The following is a 19,450-nucleotide window of genomic DNA, read 5'->3' on the forward strand; positions in this document are numbered from 1 at the left end:
ATTTCAAAAAGTACAGGGTTCTCTAGCAAGGATTTATATAAGCTATATTCCTGTTTAAAGTAGGTATCCATTTTTTCTTTTTTTTTTTTTTTCCCCTCTCACATTTGACAAATATGTGTACTCAGAAACCTCTTGACATTAGTTTGGATCCTGCCTACCCCCTCAGAACATTTTTTTCTTTCCTGGCCTTCTTTTTACACAATTTGTTTCACTGTTCTGCCTGGTTTTGTCAATTGTTAGCCTTGGGCCATAGAATTTTTTAATCCATATTAAATTCAGTCTCCCCATGTATAAAAGACTATGCATATAGTATTGTGAGAATTAATGAGATAATGATGTAAACAAAGTACTGAACATGACCATAACACATAACAATTTGTAATAAATGTTTACTCCCTTTTGTCTTCCTAGAAAGCCCCAACAGAGTGAAGAATTACCTCTTAAAGTGTATCTTCAATTTTTATTAGCTGAAACTCATTTCAACTGACACTCCAATAAAAATTTGTAATTGAGGAATGGCTTGAATAAATTACGCTCTAAAATAAGTTTAACTAAATAAAATAAGTTTCTAGAATTCAATAATATCACTAATATACTTTGCAAGAAAAAATCTGAAATTTTCAGACAAAAATCAAACAGGAAATTAGACAAGTATCAACTGTGTGGAATGCCACATAATGCAAGTCTCCATGGACAGCATCACACAGCTCCTGTTTCTCAATCTAGAAATGAAAAGGAGAAAACAGGCCAGAAACAAAAATGCAATTTCAGTTAATGTAGCTGATCAGAGACATATAAACTTAGGCAACAAATTTTGCTGCTACAATTATTTCTATGATCAAAACAAATTATGTGATTCAAAATAATTTAATTAAAATATGTTGAAAGTTTTAATTTAGACTATTAGCTGAGATCCAGCTAATGAGATTTTTTTAAATTTTTCCTAGTAATATTAAGATGTGTTATAAGAATTGAAAAATTAATATCTGATACTTACATTGACCTCATTGCAAAGGTTTTGGATAATGACACAAAGAATTTTGCAGACTCTGCTTTGAAAAATGAATTAATTGATAGACTCTAAAGCAGTAATCTGATGTAAAACATGCATGATTTATGCATGTTTAAAAAATTTAGCCAAGTTGTCTATTTCATAAGTTTTACATCTCATAGTTATAGAAGGAAAAAGGCATTAGATGGGGCAAATTCATTTCAATCTTTAAAACATTCTCAAGCATTTTTAAAAGTCAAAAAGGGAAACTATTTTAAATAAGCACTATCTTTTTATCTCAACTGCATGTGAAATGAAGAAACTTTGAAGAGGAAGTTTTGAAAACACTGAGAATTTTAGATAAGTAATTATGTCACTATCTGTGCTGATGACTAAAACTGCCTTCACTAAAGATCTTTGCCCCAAATACTCAAAATACAGACTAACAGGACACTTAGATGTTTGTGAAATCTTTTTATAGTTCAAAAATGGAATTCTTGTTCATATTCCCCTTTATTCTATCCTTTACTCTAAAGGAAAATTACCCATTTCCAAAATAATTGTATATACTACAATGTGTATTTTATAGGTAAATGTAATGATTTAGGAAATAATTAAAAGTATTAGCTTACTGGAAGAATCACGGGAGTCTACTTTTAAAAAAACATTTGTGGTTGTTTTTTTTTTAAGATTTTATTTATTTATTTGATAGACAGAGATCACAAGTAGGCAGAGAGGCAGGCAGAGAGAGAGGAGGAAGCAGGCTCCCTGCTGAGCAGAGAGCCCAATGTGGGGCTGGATCCCAAGACTCTGAGATCATGACCTGAGCCGAAGGCAGAGGCTTAACCCACTGAGCCACCCAGGCGCCCCAAACATTTGTGTTTTTAAGCAAAATTTCTAGAAACCTGACTCTGAAAGTGTCACCTGACTCTAGAAAGTGACTCTGAAACCATCAGTTCTATGCCTTCCTTTAATAGAGGAAGGATGCAGAGAAGTGATTAATTGAAGGTGACATACCTCACTAACGGACAAATGAAGTCCATGACCCTCAGGAGAGCCCTGAGGTTTCATAAAAGACAAAAAATTGATGAGATGTAGGAAGTATCCTTTGAAAATCCAGAGAAAATGTAAGTATTGAGTCTAAGCATTTAAAACAAAACAAAACAAACAAACAAAAAACCTAGGAAAAAGATTCAACATAGATGCAGAAATGTGGCCCTGGAAAGCTGTCTTAGTGCTAATGTTTCTTGCCTGCCTTCCCTGGAGGAGGTTCTGAACGCTAAATACCAGAGTTAAGTTAGGGCTATGCTGGCTTAGTTAAATAATCAGTGCACGCTGAAAGCAAGGCCAGGACGATTGTACATTCAGCCACATCCAGGTCAGTGGGCTCACATCTATAGATTCCGTTCTTTATTCTAATAACCTCATTTCTCAAGATTGGCCACAAGGGAGGCCTGACAGAAGGTGTGCATCTATTTATCTGAAATATGGTTTTAACTCTAGTGAGGGATGCCATGTTATTTAAGCATTTGTGACCCTGTACTCAGAAAATATGTTTAAGTAGGAATCCAGGCTCACAATATTTAGCAAGGCTTATGCTAATACACTGAGTGGATTCTGTTAATCTCTTCTATGACTTTGAAAAACAAGAACAATGAGTTAGAAGAGAAAGATATTTTATCTTAAGTCAAAATATATGTAGTGTTGATTATGATAAATTTTTAGTAGTTTAATATGTTGATATATTAAAAATTGTATTTGCCTAGCTAGAGACATTAAAAAAGAAAAAGAAATCAAAGTCACCCAAATGGGAAAAGAAGAAGTAAAGCATTCACTATATGGAGATAACATGATACTATATATAGAAAGCTCTAAAGACACTGACAAAAAACTGTTAGAATAAAAAAATTCAGTAAAATTTCAGGATCCAAAATCAATATACAGAAATCTGTTGTGTTTCTATATACTAATAATGAAATATCAGAAAGAGAAATTAAGAAAACAATCCCATCAATACATGCACCCCTATGTTTACTGGAGCATTATTTAAAATAACCAAATTACAGAAGCAGCCTAAATATCCATAGACTGATGAATGGATAAAGAAGATGTGGTATATATATCTATACATATAGATGTATATACATATATATATGTGTGTGTTTGTATACACACACACACACACACACAAACACAAATGGAATACTATGCAGCCATCAAAAAGGAAATCTTGACGTTTGCAATGACGTGGAGGGAAGAGAGAATCTTGAACAGCCTCTATGCACAGCATGAAGCTGGAGGCAGGGGTTGATTTCATGACCCTGAGATCATGACAGGAGCCGAAATTAAGAGTTGGATACTTAACCAACAGAGCTACCCTGGCACCTGCTAAGTGCCTTTCTATTCTAACAGAATAAGAAAAAAACAATAGAATCCAACCCAATCAGATACTACTACTGTGGCTAGCACCATTACCTGTCTTCTTCTTGCCTAAGGAAAGAAGTATGGGAAGAAAGTCCTAAGCCCCTCAAGGCAAAAGAGAAGGAACTCCAGAAGAATCACTTGCCACTGGAGAGACTGTCAGGTTGTTCTTAACTCTGTAATGTGCTTGGGGTGTTTTGAACATATCCCTGAGTAAAGGGCAAAAGAACTGCAGGGCCGAGAAAATTTTGTGACAATGTGAAGGAGCCTGCAATGCTACATTTGTCCTATCCGCCACACCTGAATTTCCAGAAGATCAAGTTCAACCAGGTAAGGTGTGACACCTGGTAATGACAGCCTGGCAGCAAGAAGCTGTGGGTGTACTGCCCACTCGGAGAGCTGAAGGGGGGAAAATGAGGACAAGATAGTGATCTCCAAATTCCTGGGGTGGTCAAGATGGTTATAAAGAACCATGAGTTCAGCCAGACAAACAAGTAAACCTCTGTAGTCTCCTATAGCTATAGGCTCTTAGAGATGCTTTTGTCCTTGATCTCTTCTTCCCTCCCCTGTCAGTTCTCAATACGACAGGCCTCAAAAAGAAGTAAAGAGTATCCAGTACATGGCTCTCTCAGACACAGACACACACAGACACACACACACACACACACACACACACATTCTCATTCTCTCTATCTCTGCTATCTCTCTGTCTCGGTCTCTCCCTCCACTCCCCCATCTTTAGTGGTGGAGAGAGAGGAGAAGAACATAGGCATACTGTGCTTCCTCCCTGCTTGAAATACTCCTCAGGACCGATAAGTGCTGAGTTGGGGAGGAACACAGATGAGATTAAAACTAAGCATGAGGCTTCTGTTTTAAATTACATTGAAATTTAATCATTAAAAATGACTGGCGTAGGAGGGGCTTGGATGACACATTCATTTAAGTGTCTGACTCTTGATTTCAGCTCAGGTCATGATTTCAGGGTTGTGAGATCAAGCCCCATGTGGACCTCCACGCTCAGTGTGGGGTCTGCTTAAGACTCTCACTCCATCTCCATCTGCCCCTCCCCCCCCAGTTTGCAGTCTCTCTCTCATGTGCTCTCTCTCTCTCTCTCTCTCAGACAAATAAATTTTTTTAAAAAGATTTTATTTATTTCTTTGACAGAGAGACACAGTGAGAGAGGGAACACAAGCAGGGGGAGTGGGAGAGGGAGAAGCAGGCTTCCCACTGAGCAGGAAGCCAGATATGGGACTTGATCCCAGGGTCCTGGGACCATGACCTGAGGCAAAGGCAGATGCTCAACCAACTGAGCCACCCAGGTGTCCCAATAAATCTTTTTTTTTTTTTTAATGACTGGCATAGTTTCTCAAAAGTTTAAATGTGGTTACCATATAAACCATCAATTTTACTCCTACATAAATAACCAAGAGAAATGAAAACATACATCCACACAAAAACTTGTACATGAGTACTCATAGTGGCATTACTCATAATAGTCTCCAAGTGGAAACAACCCAAACGTCCATCAACGGAAGAATGGATAAAGAAAATGTGGCATATAGATATAATGGAATATTATTCAGCCATATAAAGAAATGAACTACTGATACATGCTAGACACGGGTGAATCTTGAAAATATTGTGCTAAGGGAAAGAAGCCAAAATTCAGAAAGTGAGAATACCAATACATGCCTCTGGCATTGCTTCCTCATAAAGACAGTCAAAACATTTTATAAAGTATAACTTACGTACTTTACAATTGATAAATATTCACTGAATGAACGAACATATGGTAACAGTGCTAGAAAAATAGAGAGCAGATGGAACTAGGCAAGACAATGGTAAAAAAGGACAGGAAGACTGAGTTCCTGAAAGAAACTTAAGAGAAAATAACTAGCAAATGGTTGTGAAATGCTTCGTATATCAGGGGAAGAAAAAGTCACATTTTAAAATACATTACTCTAAGCACTATAAATGTAAATGTTCAAATCACATTTTCACCTATTCATTTTTCCCCCAAATTCTCTTCTCCACTAATTGAGAGAGTGGAAATATGCCTAGGTTTATGCTAATGAGATAATCTATATACAGACTATCTGGTTCCATATATCGAATTGCATCCCAAATACAAAAGGCTTCGGTCAATATGATTAAATGTTAGAAGCAGAACTCAAGGGATTCAATTCCAGTAATTCACTCTCCAACTGGGGTTGAGGAATAAGATAAGAAAACCAGGGCTGCTTCTCTCTGGGGTGGTCCAGTTCTCAAAGAAAATCCTTCAAGTCTCCTTTGCTGTCATCATAATCATTTTGATAAGCTCTGAAGGAGCCCCAAAAGTAATTTAAACAAAGAGAAACGACATCCTACAGAGGTGAGCATTGTTTTTTGAGAATCTTTCCCTGTGAGTTCAGTGTTTTGACAGCACAGGTCACAAGTAAAAATAGTTATCTTTTGCTCTGAAGTTAGCATTACTTATATGAGCTGACCATCTATTATTTTCTTCATTATTCCAGTAATAAAGTGTATATTATAGATCCTGACAGGGTATCCTGATAGACAAAGATGATAAAAGTGATGATGAAAAAAAATGATGATGGTGATGATGATTCTAACAACAATACTTAATATTTAGTCAGGTACTGTAAAGTATTCTAGAAAAAAGGAGTATTCTAGAATCATTTCAGGTATGCTAACAACTACCCTGTGATGTAGGTATTATCACTTATAGTTAACTGATGAATAATTTAATCAAGTAAGTAAAAACAAATTTACCTAAGGCTTATAGCTAGTGATGGAGTCTGATCTGACCCCAGGCAGTCTGACTCGATAATCTACACAAAACAGCTGTGCCTTCAGCTGCTTTCTAGGGAAATGTCCACACTGTACAAAGTCAATTCCAGAGAAAATTATGAGGATGAAATCTCATAACTGTGTTCTCACTGGCTACCATGTCCCACCCATCAATCTCAAGGGTTTGTTTGTGTTTTGTTAAAGATTTTATTTATTTATTTATTTGAGAGAGAACAGGAGGGAGGAGCCAAGGGAGAGGTATAAGCAGACTCCAGGCTGAGCATGGAGTCCACTGCAGGACTCAATCCCAGGACCCCGAGATCATGACCTGAGCCAAAATCAAGAGTCAGACGCTTAACCGACTGAGGCACCCAGGTACCCCGACAATCTTTATGTTTCTCCAAGACACTACCTACTGCTCTTCACCGCAGCAGCAACAGATTTTCTCAATCCTTCTATCTATAGTCAAAAATGACCTGATGGGTATACCCACAATTCATGCTTAGGTAATAATGTATAACAGAAGGTCAAGTGCTTACCTGTAGTGTTTTACTTATCCATCATTTTTCTAGAGATTATGTCATAATACAAAATAGCCAATTATAGGAACCCCAGAGTTGCAGAACTGTCAGAGGAAGACTTTTTGGTTAGGTGGGTACTCTGGATTCCTTCACAATGAGCTACATCTAGAATGAGCCCTATGATGTTCACTCTTTAGCTCTAAATTCAATAAACCATGGAAAACAGGCACATAAAAGCAGGGAAAACGGAAGGTCTCAGGACAAAATCTACAGTCCTTAACATAGCTTGCTTGTCTGTATGTACCTCTCCAAATTATATCTCTCATGACTTCTTGTCTTCTTTTCTCCCTTGACCATAACATACTTCCCAACCATCTACCAAAGTGCCATGGCCTTCACCTTTTATTCTGCCATACATACCACCCCAACAGCTTGTAATAAAGCTGTATCATCTTTCAATTCTCAGTTCAACATACATACTTTTGAAAAACTCTCCCTGAATCTTGAAGTGGTAATAGGTGTCCCTGCTATGGCCTCCAAAGGTAAATAGTTATTATATTGTACAGTGACTGCAGTAATCTGTAACAGCCACTGGAATTTAACCCTGAATTCATGATGCTTCATATTATTACATCACCTGTGGCAGGGACTGCTCTTTTCCAATACCCATGTTCTCCTCGGCTCCCAGGATAAAGCTGGGCTACATGGCCAGTCCCCTTTGCACCTGGGTTTGGTCATGTGACTCAGTTCTAGCTAATGGAATGTGAACAGAAGTGGTAAGAGACACTAACTACTATACCTGGTCCATCCCAACCTTCTATGCAATACTCCCTTTTATATCTGCCTTCTATTTGACAGGGAAAGGAATGACCCCATGGGGAATTTAGAAGCCAAAAGTTAAAATTACAAAATCTCTGGCAGTCTAGGTTTCTAAACACTTGTTTGGAGCAGACCAAAAAGATCTCCTCCTCACTTACCTGGAATCTCTTTGGACTTTCTACCTGAGAAAGAAGCTGCTTCTTTTTAAAATTATTTTTTGGGGAAGGAGAAGGAATATATTGGTTACAGAATTGGTTTTTCCTGGAAACTAGCATAACTACAGGCATATTAGAAATGTATGTGATGATTTTTTTAAAAAATCAAGTAAATGAACGAGTAGCATAAGTATCTTAAATAAGTTCTTTTTGTCATGCTAATATAAAAAGCTAACATGTATTTTATGCTTACTATGTGCCACTGCTTTCTAAGATCATTTACATAAATTAGTTAATTCAATCCTCTTAACAATATTATGACATAGGTACTATTATCATCTCATTGCACAGATTAGTAAATTGAAGCTTAAACTAGATTACTCACTACTCAATGTATCATAATTAGTATCTGGCTGAGTCAAGATTCAATTCTAAAAAACCTGACTCAAAGTCTATATTTTTAACCACTCTGAAATGGTTGCATAGAAGTAAGCAATTTAAAAAAATCTTCAATGAAAAACAGAATAAAATAATATTTTATATTAATAACATCATCTCTTGATATAATCATTTCTAGGAATAAGCTAAGATTTCCCAAAAAATTTATGGTGACACACAACACCATCTTATAGATCTTTTTAAATACCAAGAGATTCAGTTGCTACATAGAAGGTCCGTTTGTGATTTTAAGCATGAAATCCAAGTTTCAAGGTTCCTAATATTACCTTAAACACTTAATTAGGGTTTTGTCTTCTTCTTGCTCATATATTTTATTTATTTATTTATTTTTATTGTGTTATGTTAGTCGCCATACAGTGCATTATTAGTTTTTGATGTAGTGTTCCATGAGTCACTGTTTGCATATAACACCCAGGGCTCCATGCAATCCATGCCCTGCTTAATACCCATCACTGGGCTAACCCATCCCCCTACCCCCTCCCTTCTAAAACTCTGTTTCCCAGAGTCCATAGTTTCTCATGGTTCTTCTCCCACTCTGATTTCTCCCTCTCCATTTTTCCCTTCTCCTAATGTCCTCCATGCTATTTCTTATGTTGCACAAATAAGTGAAACCATACAATAATTGACTTTCTCTGTTTGACTTATTTCACTTAGCATAATCTCCTCCACTCCCAACCAAGTGCCTTAGAGATTTCTTGATTTCATTAACTCACAAGTTTCATTAAATATGTAAAATCAGAGCTTATTCTTAAATCGGTAATCAATTCTTGCACCTTTAGAGGTCAACCCTCAGATTATAATTCACTCAAAATCACTTTATTCTCTATAAGTTAAGAAAATTCAGTGTTATCTAATATAGTGTCATCTTCATCATGTCCAGAAAAGAACCCTCTCCACACAATCAGATCAATGTCTGTTCTAGACAATCTAGACTAGATTAATTGGGCTGGTGTCTGTTTGGATTTTAGTCATTTCATCAGGAGTCTCAGGCTGGCTTCTAAAAATTACTGCTTGGGATGCCTGGGTGGCTCAGTTGATTAAGTGTCTGCCTTTGGCTCAGGTCATGATCTCAGGGTCCTGGGACCGAGCTCCATGTTGGGCTTCCTGCTCAGCGGGAGTTTGTTTCTCCCTCTACCCCCTGCTCATGTTCTCTCTTTCTCTCTCAAATAAATAAAGTCTTTAAAAAAAAAAAAAAGCAGCTGTGCCATTAAAAAATAAAATAAAATAAAAATGTAAGTAAAATTTAAAAAAATAAAAATCACTGCTTAACAAATTCTAATACCCCAGGTATGTCAAAAACACTCACAAGTATCACCAAATTTGACACTTATCTATTATTCAGGTAGATATACTTTATGATAGAAGTAAAACAGTGGTTTCAAAAAAGCAGTAGAATTCATCACTGGATTCATTTTCAAAATCTACACAACTGCCTTATATTTAGAATAAATATAATGATCATACTTTATCTCTGACTCAGCTGCTGCCCTCATGCTACAATATCTATAATTAAGGTCACAGTCTTTTGTAATTATCATTAGTGAAAGATGGTCAAACAGATATTGTCTCCAAACTTGGTGTAAATCTGTTTTAAAACCGTTTTAAATAGTTATTCAAAGGTGTTAGGGGTGTTCAGGGTTGATGGAAGAAATTTTCTTTTTCTCAGGTTCTCCACACAGTATAATTTTAACTTTTTTCCATATACAAGTGGGACTTAATTTCAAAGATAAAAGAAGAAAAACTATAACCTAAAAACTGGAAAACTATAGTACTTATAAAATGTTTATAATAACTAAGGGTATATTAATTCATTTTTTTAAATTGGCTACACATAATATTTTTCTGTGCTTTATTGTTGTTGTCGTTTGAAAACAACCAAAATCAACTTTATTTTTTAGGAATACCATTTTTTTTCAAGTAATCTCTACACTCAATGTGGGACCCAATGTGTGACCTCAGGACCAACTGAGACACCTAGGCACATCTTAACTTTATTTTTAAAATCTGTTCTGAGTAAAATCAGTATCTGTATGAGTGCAATACTGTAGAAAATGATCTGAAGAGAAAGCTTTGGCCTAAATGGACTAACATTTCTCCCATTTTAAAAATTATAGGATACAAAGAACTTTAGTTTAATTTATTTTAAACATGAAATAGTTCTATTTTGAGGTGTACCTCTAATGTATTGTCCGAGGACCCTGATGAGGGGGTGAAAAGTCTTGTTTACAAATCAGGCACTGTCTCCAGAGAGAGGAGAATTTATAGGTATTTTTTCCTTTTGCTTAAAAAGAAAATACAAGAAAAGTTACAGTGAGACTTTCTATGTTTTCAAATTTGTGCAGGTTGTAGAATATTTAGAAGGCAAGGTGCAATTTGAATAAAAATGTAAGACACTAATAGTAGTTTCAAATAATTAAGTATATAATGTACTAAATCAGATATATTAAGTCCTAGTAGAGATGAAAGGTGAAGGTGTAGATAAAAGAAAAAACCTAATTGAAAAAATTATATTCATTAAAAGAGGTTTGCAACATATTAGATATTATGGACTGAACTGTGTCCCCCCTCAAATTCACATATTGAAGTCCTATCCCTCACCCCCATGTAACTATATTTGGAGATAATTAAAGTTAAATGAGGTTGTAAGGGAAGGGCCAGGATCCAATAAGTCTCTTGTCCTTAGAAGAGGAGAAGAGATACCAGAGCTCTCTTACACTCCTGTACACAAGGCAATGTCCTATGAGAGGACATAGGGAAAGCAGCTGTCTAAAAGCCAGGAAGGGAGGCTCCACCAGAGACCAAACTTGGTCTTGGTCTTCCAGCCTCCAGAACTATGAGAAAATAAGTTTCTGTTCTTGAAGCCACCTTTTTGTTATGGCCGTCTGCACAAACTAATACATTTTTTAAACATGGCTGCCATTATTCTTTTCTAACAAGTTAATGGAGTTTTGCAACTTGAGTAGCATAGGTGTTCTGGAAATAGCTTCCCATTACATACCAAAGAATAGTTGTCTTTGTACAACATATGCACCCCTTATTGTTGTGGCCCCACCTATCGCTCAAACCCCATTTCTTGTCATTTCTTCACTCTCACAAAATGAAGCTACCTAATGAGGTGTATTTTACAACTCTATGTCTTTCCTCTGCTCTGAATTCTTTTCTCAGTTTAACTACCTGGAGCACTCCCCCAACTTTCAGCACAGGTAATATTCACCTCTTGCTTTGTGCTTCCTTCCTCAAACCCCCTGCACAGAATCCTCACTCACTGTTTGACATTAATTGTATCTGTGTTTTTAGAGCATCCAGTGCTTACACGATTATCTGTCCCCATCATAATTTTGCTTACCTGTTTCCCCCAACAGATGTGTACTTTTTAAAAACAAGGATAATATGGAGTTTGACTCTATTGAGTTGAGGGGAAGCTCAGTAAAAGTTTCACTAAGATAAACTGAAACCCTTTTTCTAGGGCAGGAGAAACACACATTTCAAGGGTGTCAATACTCTCCTTTTATAAATGCCTTCCAATAGAGAGAAAAACAAATCCAGATTATGTTTATTGAAAACTTTTAGCTGGTTAGGAATACTTAAAAGGGTGAATTTTTTCATTAGTGAAGTTCCTTCCAGTAATAATGAAATAACCCTCATCAAAATATATGAAAGCCAAGGGCATTCTTATGCTTGAAAGCACAAATATTGAAAATGAACAAGCAAGAAGGAGTTCTGATTGGAAGAAAATCTAAAGAAAAGCTAAGAATTTGTGAGCAGGCAAAAAATGAAACTGAGGGAAGACTGGATCAAGAACAAGGAAATCTGGCTTTTAGTTCCTCGCCTGCCAGTCATTAACAATATCCCATGGCCAATACACACCATACACACTCCTGCATGTTCACACACACACACACACACACAATTCATCTGTAAAAGGAGGGGATCTATAACAACTAAATTCTTTCCAGTTTTAACATTTTTTAAGATGTTCAATTGCTCTTCACTGAGGTGATTCTTTAAAAGAGATTCACTTGGGGCGCCTGGGTGGCTCAGTGGGGTAAAGCCCCTGCCTTTGGCTCAGGTCATGATTCCAGGGTCCTGGGATCGAGCCCCGCATCGGGCTCTCTGCTCAGCAGGGAGCCCGCTTCCTCCTCTCTCTCTCTGCCTGCCTCTCTGCCTACTTGTGATCTGTCAAATAAATAAATAAAATGTAAAAAATAAATAAATAAAAGAGATTTACTTAATGTGATTTAAACTTTGTTATCATGAATTAATTATGATTTGATATATTAAGTTATGGTTTTGACTTATGACTTTGATATATGAGGTTGAGAATAGTCAATACTACTCACAGCACCTGGCAATAACTCTGCCCTTCCTGGCCACAGATACCCTTCATTGATTTACTCACTAACTCATTCAAAAATATGCTTCAGAACTTACAATGTGCCAGGCATCTACCTTCACTTAAAAAAATTACTTTTTTTCTTTTCTTCCTTTTTTTTAAATTTTTTTTATTTTTTATTTTTTTTAAAGATTTTATTTATTTATTTGACAGAGAGAGATCACAAGTAGACGGAGAGGCAGGCAGAGAGAGAGAGAGAGAGAGAGAGGGAAGCAGGCTCCTTGCTGAGCAGAGAGCCCGATGTGGGACTCGATCCCAGGACCCTGAGATCATGACCTGAGCCGAAGGCAGCAGCTTAACCCACTGAGCCACCCAGGCGCCCTTCATTTTTTTTTTTTAAATGTAGGCTCACACAACATAGGACTTAAACTCACGATCCTGAGATCAAGGCCTGAGTTGAGATCAAAAGCTGGATTCTCACCTGACTGAGCCACCCAGACACCCTAGAAACTACTTTTAAGTAAGAAATTGGCCATTCACATGCAAATTGATGGTCCTTAAAATTACTAAGTGCCCTCTACTACAGAAATTGTCAGTTTTTATCTGATTCTTTGTGCATGTATTTGAACACTAGTGTAAAAGATTAAAAAACATAATGTCAAAATTCCTAGTGCTTGAACTGCTATGAAAGACGATATACAAAAATAATAATTCAAATTTATTTACCCCCATTTGGCGGGGGCAGAGTGCAAGGGAGAGAGAGAATCTTAAGCAGATTTCATACGCAGCACAGAGCTTGACACAGGGTTCGATCTCACAAGGCTGAGATCATGACCTGAGCATAAATCAAGAGCCTGACACTTAACCAACTGAGCCACACAGGTGCCCCTACCCTAAATTTTGACTTAATATCATTTTATTAACAAATGATATTTGGGAAGAAAAATTAAGAAACTTTTTTTTGGGAAATAACAGTAGCCTATCTCTGGTTTGTATAAAAATCAGTACTTTCTCATCAATTTAAACTCTATTTTGTTAATTTTAGTTATTACAAGTTTGAAACAATGGTAACATAATGATATCAAAATACAACTTATCTTAGAAATATTACCAACTAGTGATTTTTATTTTGAGGCAATTTTCATTTGAATTAACCAGAATTTTTGCATTTCCTTATTTATATTTCTAATTTGTTAGCAAAATAACTACATTGCCCTGAAGACCATCTTTAATTCTGTAGGCCTTCTGAGAAACTACACAGAGAAATTAAAATAACATAGCCAAGGTTGATAAAATCCTCTTTGAGCAGCTTAGGTCAGAGTTCCTCAAACTGGGGTTCCTATGCATATTCTCTGACATCTGCAAATTCTCCGATTTTAGAAACATTGAGCTTGGGCCTAATCCAAGCTATCCCACATTCATTACTAGAAGATACACTAAACTCATCAAAGAGAACATTTGTTTGATCTTCTTTCATATCTTCACTCACTCAGCTCCTAAATCCCCTGCTCTCCTTATCCCCCATTTAGGTCCTTGATCCTACCTAATTAATCATTTAAATGGTACCCATTGTGGCCAGACTGTATCAGAATAAGACTCCCTGGGATAAAACATTGGATCTTACTCATAATTCCATTTTATTCCATGTGTTTCTCCATATCAAAGTCCCCATATTAGATCCTCCATATTCTGTTTTCTCACACCAACCTGATCCCTTTCTGAGTTTAATAAACACTATTTTATATTCAAGATGATACCATAATGTAATGTATAGTATAAAAAAAGGTACAATGAGAAAAGAACCCTAGAGTGTAGGATAAAAGAGAAAAGACTCTACAGCTTTGCTTCTAATGCCCATACAATCTTGGTCACATTGCTTCATATCACTAAGCCACAATTTCTTCATTTGTAACGGTTAATCCCCACATACTCCACTGGTTTGCTACAAGGAATGCAAGAACTGGTATGGAAATGCACTATAACTGTCACAATATTTTTATTAATTCTTATGGGATATTCTTATTAATTTATTTATGAAGTCTTTGGCTAAGGATCTATGAGGTTGGACTTACCTGGAGGCAAATCACGGCACCACTGTCTAATTCGGAGTAATGCATATTATTCTTAAACCTTGGTTTCTTCATGCATAAATGGGGATAATCCTATCTCATAGGATTATTTTAAGCAGTTCATAATATAATGTATATAAGTTTGTAATCTAATGCCTGGCCCTGGTAAATAAATGCTTAAAAATATTTCAAAAAAATTCAAAAAATATTTATAGAATGTGCATTTTTTGCTATTTTATAATTCAGCTGGACAAATGAGAACTTTGTGAAATTATAATGTCTGAAAATGTAAAATACTAAAGCAGAGTCCTGATCCAAATTCCTAATTAAGTTCTTGAACTTTAACACAAGGGAAATAGCCTCAAAAACATACTGTTGGGGATGTTTATATCATTTGATCTATAATGTTTCTTCTTTCATTTATATATCTTATAGCTCTAGATGAAGGGAAAACACACTGGGGATACCTCGGGGAGGAACCTCCCTCCATCATTTGATGATCCCAGCTAGGAAAGATGGTTGTAGCTATAGAAAAAGCTATTTTTTTTTTCCTTTTTCTCATTGCAGCCTAGAGATTTGTGGCTGAGAAAATGTTAAGTGAATAAGCAAATACAAGACTGCTAAGGAACCACAAAGGACACAACAACAATCCCCAGAAGAGTGTATTATGTGTATGCTGATTGGATATATCAATGTTGTTCCATTTAGCACCATATCTATATTTTATGTGAGTTAAGGTAGAAAGAAGCCCCCCGGGAACTGATGCTGAAGGTGTCTTAAAAATTACTGAAAATTGTGTTTCTAGTTTTCCTTCAAATCTATGCTGGTAACTGACTTCTGAGAAAAGAAAGGATGTTTTGGCTACAATATATAGCTTCTAGCAGATGTCCATTAAAATTTCTCATAAACTAAGTGTGCCTGAGGGACTCAGACGTCCTGTTTCCAGATTAGTAAAAGTCAAAATTAATATTACACAAGTATGCTTTGCCTCTTGGCCTCAATTAGCAAATCCATCATCTTGAACCAAAGTAAACAATGAGAAAAAGTATGAAAGATGCCAATGAACTGAAGGAGACCGGGGAAATTAGGTTGACCTCAGACTCCATCAATTTCTAGCAAACCCCTCTACCTCTTGGCTTGCTTATGACCACAGGGCTTTTTATTTTCTCTTACTTACCAAGGGCTTTGTTTCATCTTCATCTTTGAAATAATAGAGCTGATCTCCCTTGAGCACAAACCAGCGGGTATGCCAAGTCTTGACAAAGCCTCCTTGCTTCCTCAGCCACCCACACTTCATGGCATTGTTTCGCCCTTGGCCTTGCTGGGGGTTCTCGGTGGAGTCACTGTTCTCCTCCATCATCAAGCTGGTGAACTTTCCTATTTAGCAAGTAAGAAGAAAAAAAAGAAAGAATAAGGTACTCTGACATATTCAATTTCCACCTAAATCACTTCTGTCCCTTAAAAAAAAACAGGAAGAGGGGAAAACATGTATCAACATACTTGCCAAATTTCTAGAGGCAAACCAGACCTCACAACAATACTTACGGAAGGTTTGTCGTATCTTCCTTTAACAAGCCAGTTACCTGGGTGATAATATCCTTTTTTTTCTAAGTAGAACTAAAGAATGGGAAAGTTCTAAAGGTAATGTGTTAAGAAGCAATTTTTAGAAATAAACTCACACCACCAACAAAAACATACTTTTTGTGATAATGGGCCTCTGTGTCTGGCATGCACTGACTGGGTCCTGCATGTGCAAGCCTGAGATTATCTGAGCAAACACTAGCCTGACACATGTTAAAGTTTAAAGGGACTATTTTTAAAACCTCAATGGAAGACATTTGTTCTACATATGTGAAAAGTTCTCAAAATGTATCTGGTCTCCCATTCGCCCACAATATCCCCATGAGAATTTCTTTGGCTGGTCAGGAATTAGTGCAGCTGAAAAAAAAAAAAAAAAGAAGAAGAAGAAAGAAACAAAAACAAAAACAAAAACAAAAACCTGTTTGGGCAGTTGAGATTCCTTCAGCTCCAGGAGTGAGTGGTGCACTCCAGCTGCACAAGGAAGAACATTTCAAGGTTATGTGTGAAGGAGTGTAAGGTCGTACACACTATACATAGCAAGGAAATGAGTTTATCATGGAGAGAATATTAATTGACAGGTGAGAGGTAAAACTGCCACAGGAACAACACAGGAGGTGGCTTTCCTGGAGAGCCGGGCACCTGTGGTTAAAATAAGAGATATTTTCCTGTCCCAAAGGCTTCCTGCAAATGCTTGCTAATGTTTGTTTCTAAGCATGTTTTTGGGAAGTGAAAAGTTCAGTTTTTACCCTGTGTCTTTGAGGAGGATATAAGAATACACAGTAATTCATAAAACAGAATATTTCTGTTTGGCATAGTCACACACAGAGCTCCTTTTTTTTTTTTTTTTTTTTTTTCGCTTGATTTCAGGAAACATACTGTCCTTCTGTCTAGTCTTTATTTTCACCACTAACTTTTCACTCGATTTGTATATATACAATCTTACTTGTAAATTCCACGCAATTTCCACTGTCAGCCTTCGGTCTTTTACGTTACTTCCCTAAAAGTACAGGGTCAGACCCTCCACAGTCAGCCTCTATTTTCTTTGAATTTAGTCCTGCCATTCCATTTGCAGGGATGAAGCAGCACTCTGGTTCTAATTCTTATTTGGATCATTTCCACCATCTCAGTGGTGTTGTGTCTTCTATGAGCATGCCTCACAATCTATCTCCATCCCTGTTTTCAAGCTTCAAGTGGGTGGATTGACTACCATCCGTCCCATTCAGTATCCACTTTTCCCTTTCTTGTTCCAAAATATTCTCCTAATGAACAGGCCCTTACCTCTATAAAACATCTCAAAACTTCCTTTGCTGTATAGGGCATTCCCAGGAGAGAAGCCACTGAGCGCAGGAAACATTCTCCCCATCGTGTGTGTGCACGCATGTGTGCAGACTGGTTCATGCCTGGTGCTTCCAGTTTGGTATGCACTTAGGGCAGGAATTTTCAACTTTCTTCTTTCATAGTACTTCACCGGATATAAAGGGCCAAGTAGACCTCATTCTAAATGAACAATAAATGCTTTAACGTAATTTAGATAATAACTATGCTTATTTAGAACACTCTAAATCATCTTTTTTTGGCTTCCTGGTATTTAAATTACTCAAATGTATACAACTGGCTATTTCATCATTACCTATGTATTCTTTGACCAAATATCCCAACCTATAAAATTGATTAAGACAAACATTCCAACATATGCACACACAGGTAGACATACACAAAAATCTCTAATGCGTTGTACAACAAATTCCTTCTTTGGGCTCTTCTATTTCCCCCCCTTCCCTCTCATACTCATGTTTTATATTAAATTGGAAAAATTCCCTCTAAAATGCTTCAAGGAAATGGGAAATCCACCATCAATAATATAAAAAAATACAAGTGTCTAGTTTTGCCTTTGTCTGCTATTAATACCTTAGTAAAAAATGTGTGCACATTAGAACATGATTCATGATTTTCTTTGCCTACATCTTCTATAAGTACAGTGAAATCAACAATAAATATAAGTAAAGTGAAATCTATAAGTAAATTCTATCAGTAAAGTGAAATCAACCACTAAACTCTTGGCTTTAATGCCTATATTTTCATGACCCTAGGACACATTATAAACTATTTTAATAGCACTAATTGTAACAATTCATTAAAACAGAAATGAAAACAGATTATATCATATCCCTACGAGAAAATAATATCACAACTACTACCTTGATGAGTACAATTAAGTTTTACTAAAGTAACCATGATTTTTACAGAGGAGTTTCTTTTAAGATTTTATTTCTTTATTTGAAAGAGAGCGAGAGAGAGAGCATGAAAGGGGAGGGAGGTGCAGAGAGAGAGGGAGAAGCAGAGTCCAGGCTTGATTCCAGGACCCCTCCCAGGGCCCCAGGATCATGACCTGAACTAAAGGCAGCCCCTTAACAGACTGAGCCACCCATGTGCCCCAAGAAGAGTTTTAGTATTTCTACTGAAATTAGATGGTTCATATTCTACTATTCATCTTTACAACGAGGATGCTGGGTTGGATCATTTCTAACTATGGTCCCTGAAAATTTCAGCATCTGAAATCTACCACCTCTGTCTAATTCCATAAGGATAAAGACACCAGATATTATCAACACCTAGGACAGTGTCAGACATATGGTGACACTCAATCAATGTTTGATGAATTCATAAATTTTGTAATGGTGGTGCTAGATATCTTAAAGTAAACATGATCGCCCTCTGAAACCTGATCCTGCCCTGAGCCTGATCTTAGTAAGTGGTACCATGACACACCCAATTAAGGGGGAGAAAAAAGAAAGAAAGAAAAGGGAGAAAAAAAGAAAAGTGATTATTTTTGATTCCTGACTCTTCTTCTTCCTGAATATCAGAAGATTATACACATCCCCAAAATATTTCAGAGCCATCCAATTGGCTCCCTCTCCAGTGCCATCCTATGACCCAAGCCAACATTGTCTTCGACTAGAGGATTCCAACAGCCCTCTGACTGGTCTTCTTGCTTCCGTTTTTAACCACAAACACAAACATATGCTCACATAATTTCATTCTGCATAAAACAGCCAAAGTGAGCTTTTAAAAATTTAAATCAGGTAATGATTTTCTACTTTTAAAATTTTAGGGGTGCCTGGGTGGCTCAGTGGGTTAAAGCCTCTGCCTTCGGCTCAGGTCATGATCCCAGGGTCCTGGGATCCAGCCCAGCATCGGGGGGTCTCTGCTCAGCAGGGAGCCTGTTTCCCTTCCTCTCTCTCTCCGCCTGCCTCTCTGCCTACTTGTGATCTCTGTCTGTCAAATAAATAAATAAAAATCTTTTAAAAAAA

General features: G+C 36.8%; 1 protein-coding gene across 2 annotated transcripts in view; it reads right to left on the bottom strand.

The window, feature by feature from the left end:
- The window catches only part of LOC111153929 (Rho GTPase activating protein 24), a 501,171-nt gene that overhangs the window by 404,640 nt on the left and 77,081 nt on the right, over positions 1-19,450 (bottom strand). For both annotated transcript variants that reach the window (XM_022513262.1, XM_022513253.1), the window contains exon 2: positions 15,736-15,935. In XM_022513262.1, the coding sequence (XP_022368970.1) occupies positions 15,736-15,918 (183 nt within the window). In that variant the 5' untranslated portion in view covers positions 15,919-15,935. The remainder of the gene's footprint in view (positions 1-15,735; positions 15,936-19,450) is intronic.

This window comes from Enhydra lutris, unplaced genomic scaffold (assembly GCF_002288905.1).
Source record: "Enhydra lutris kenyoni isolate GAN:26980312 unplaced genomic scaffold, ASM228890v2 scaffoldscaffold3, whole genome shotgun sequence".
Classification (NCBI taxonomy): domain Eukaryota; kingdom Metazoa; phylum Chordata; class Mammalia; order Carnivora; family Mustelidae; genus Enhydra; species Enhydra lutris.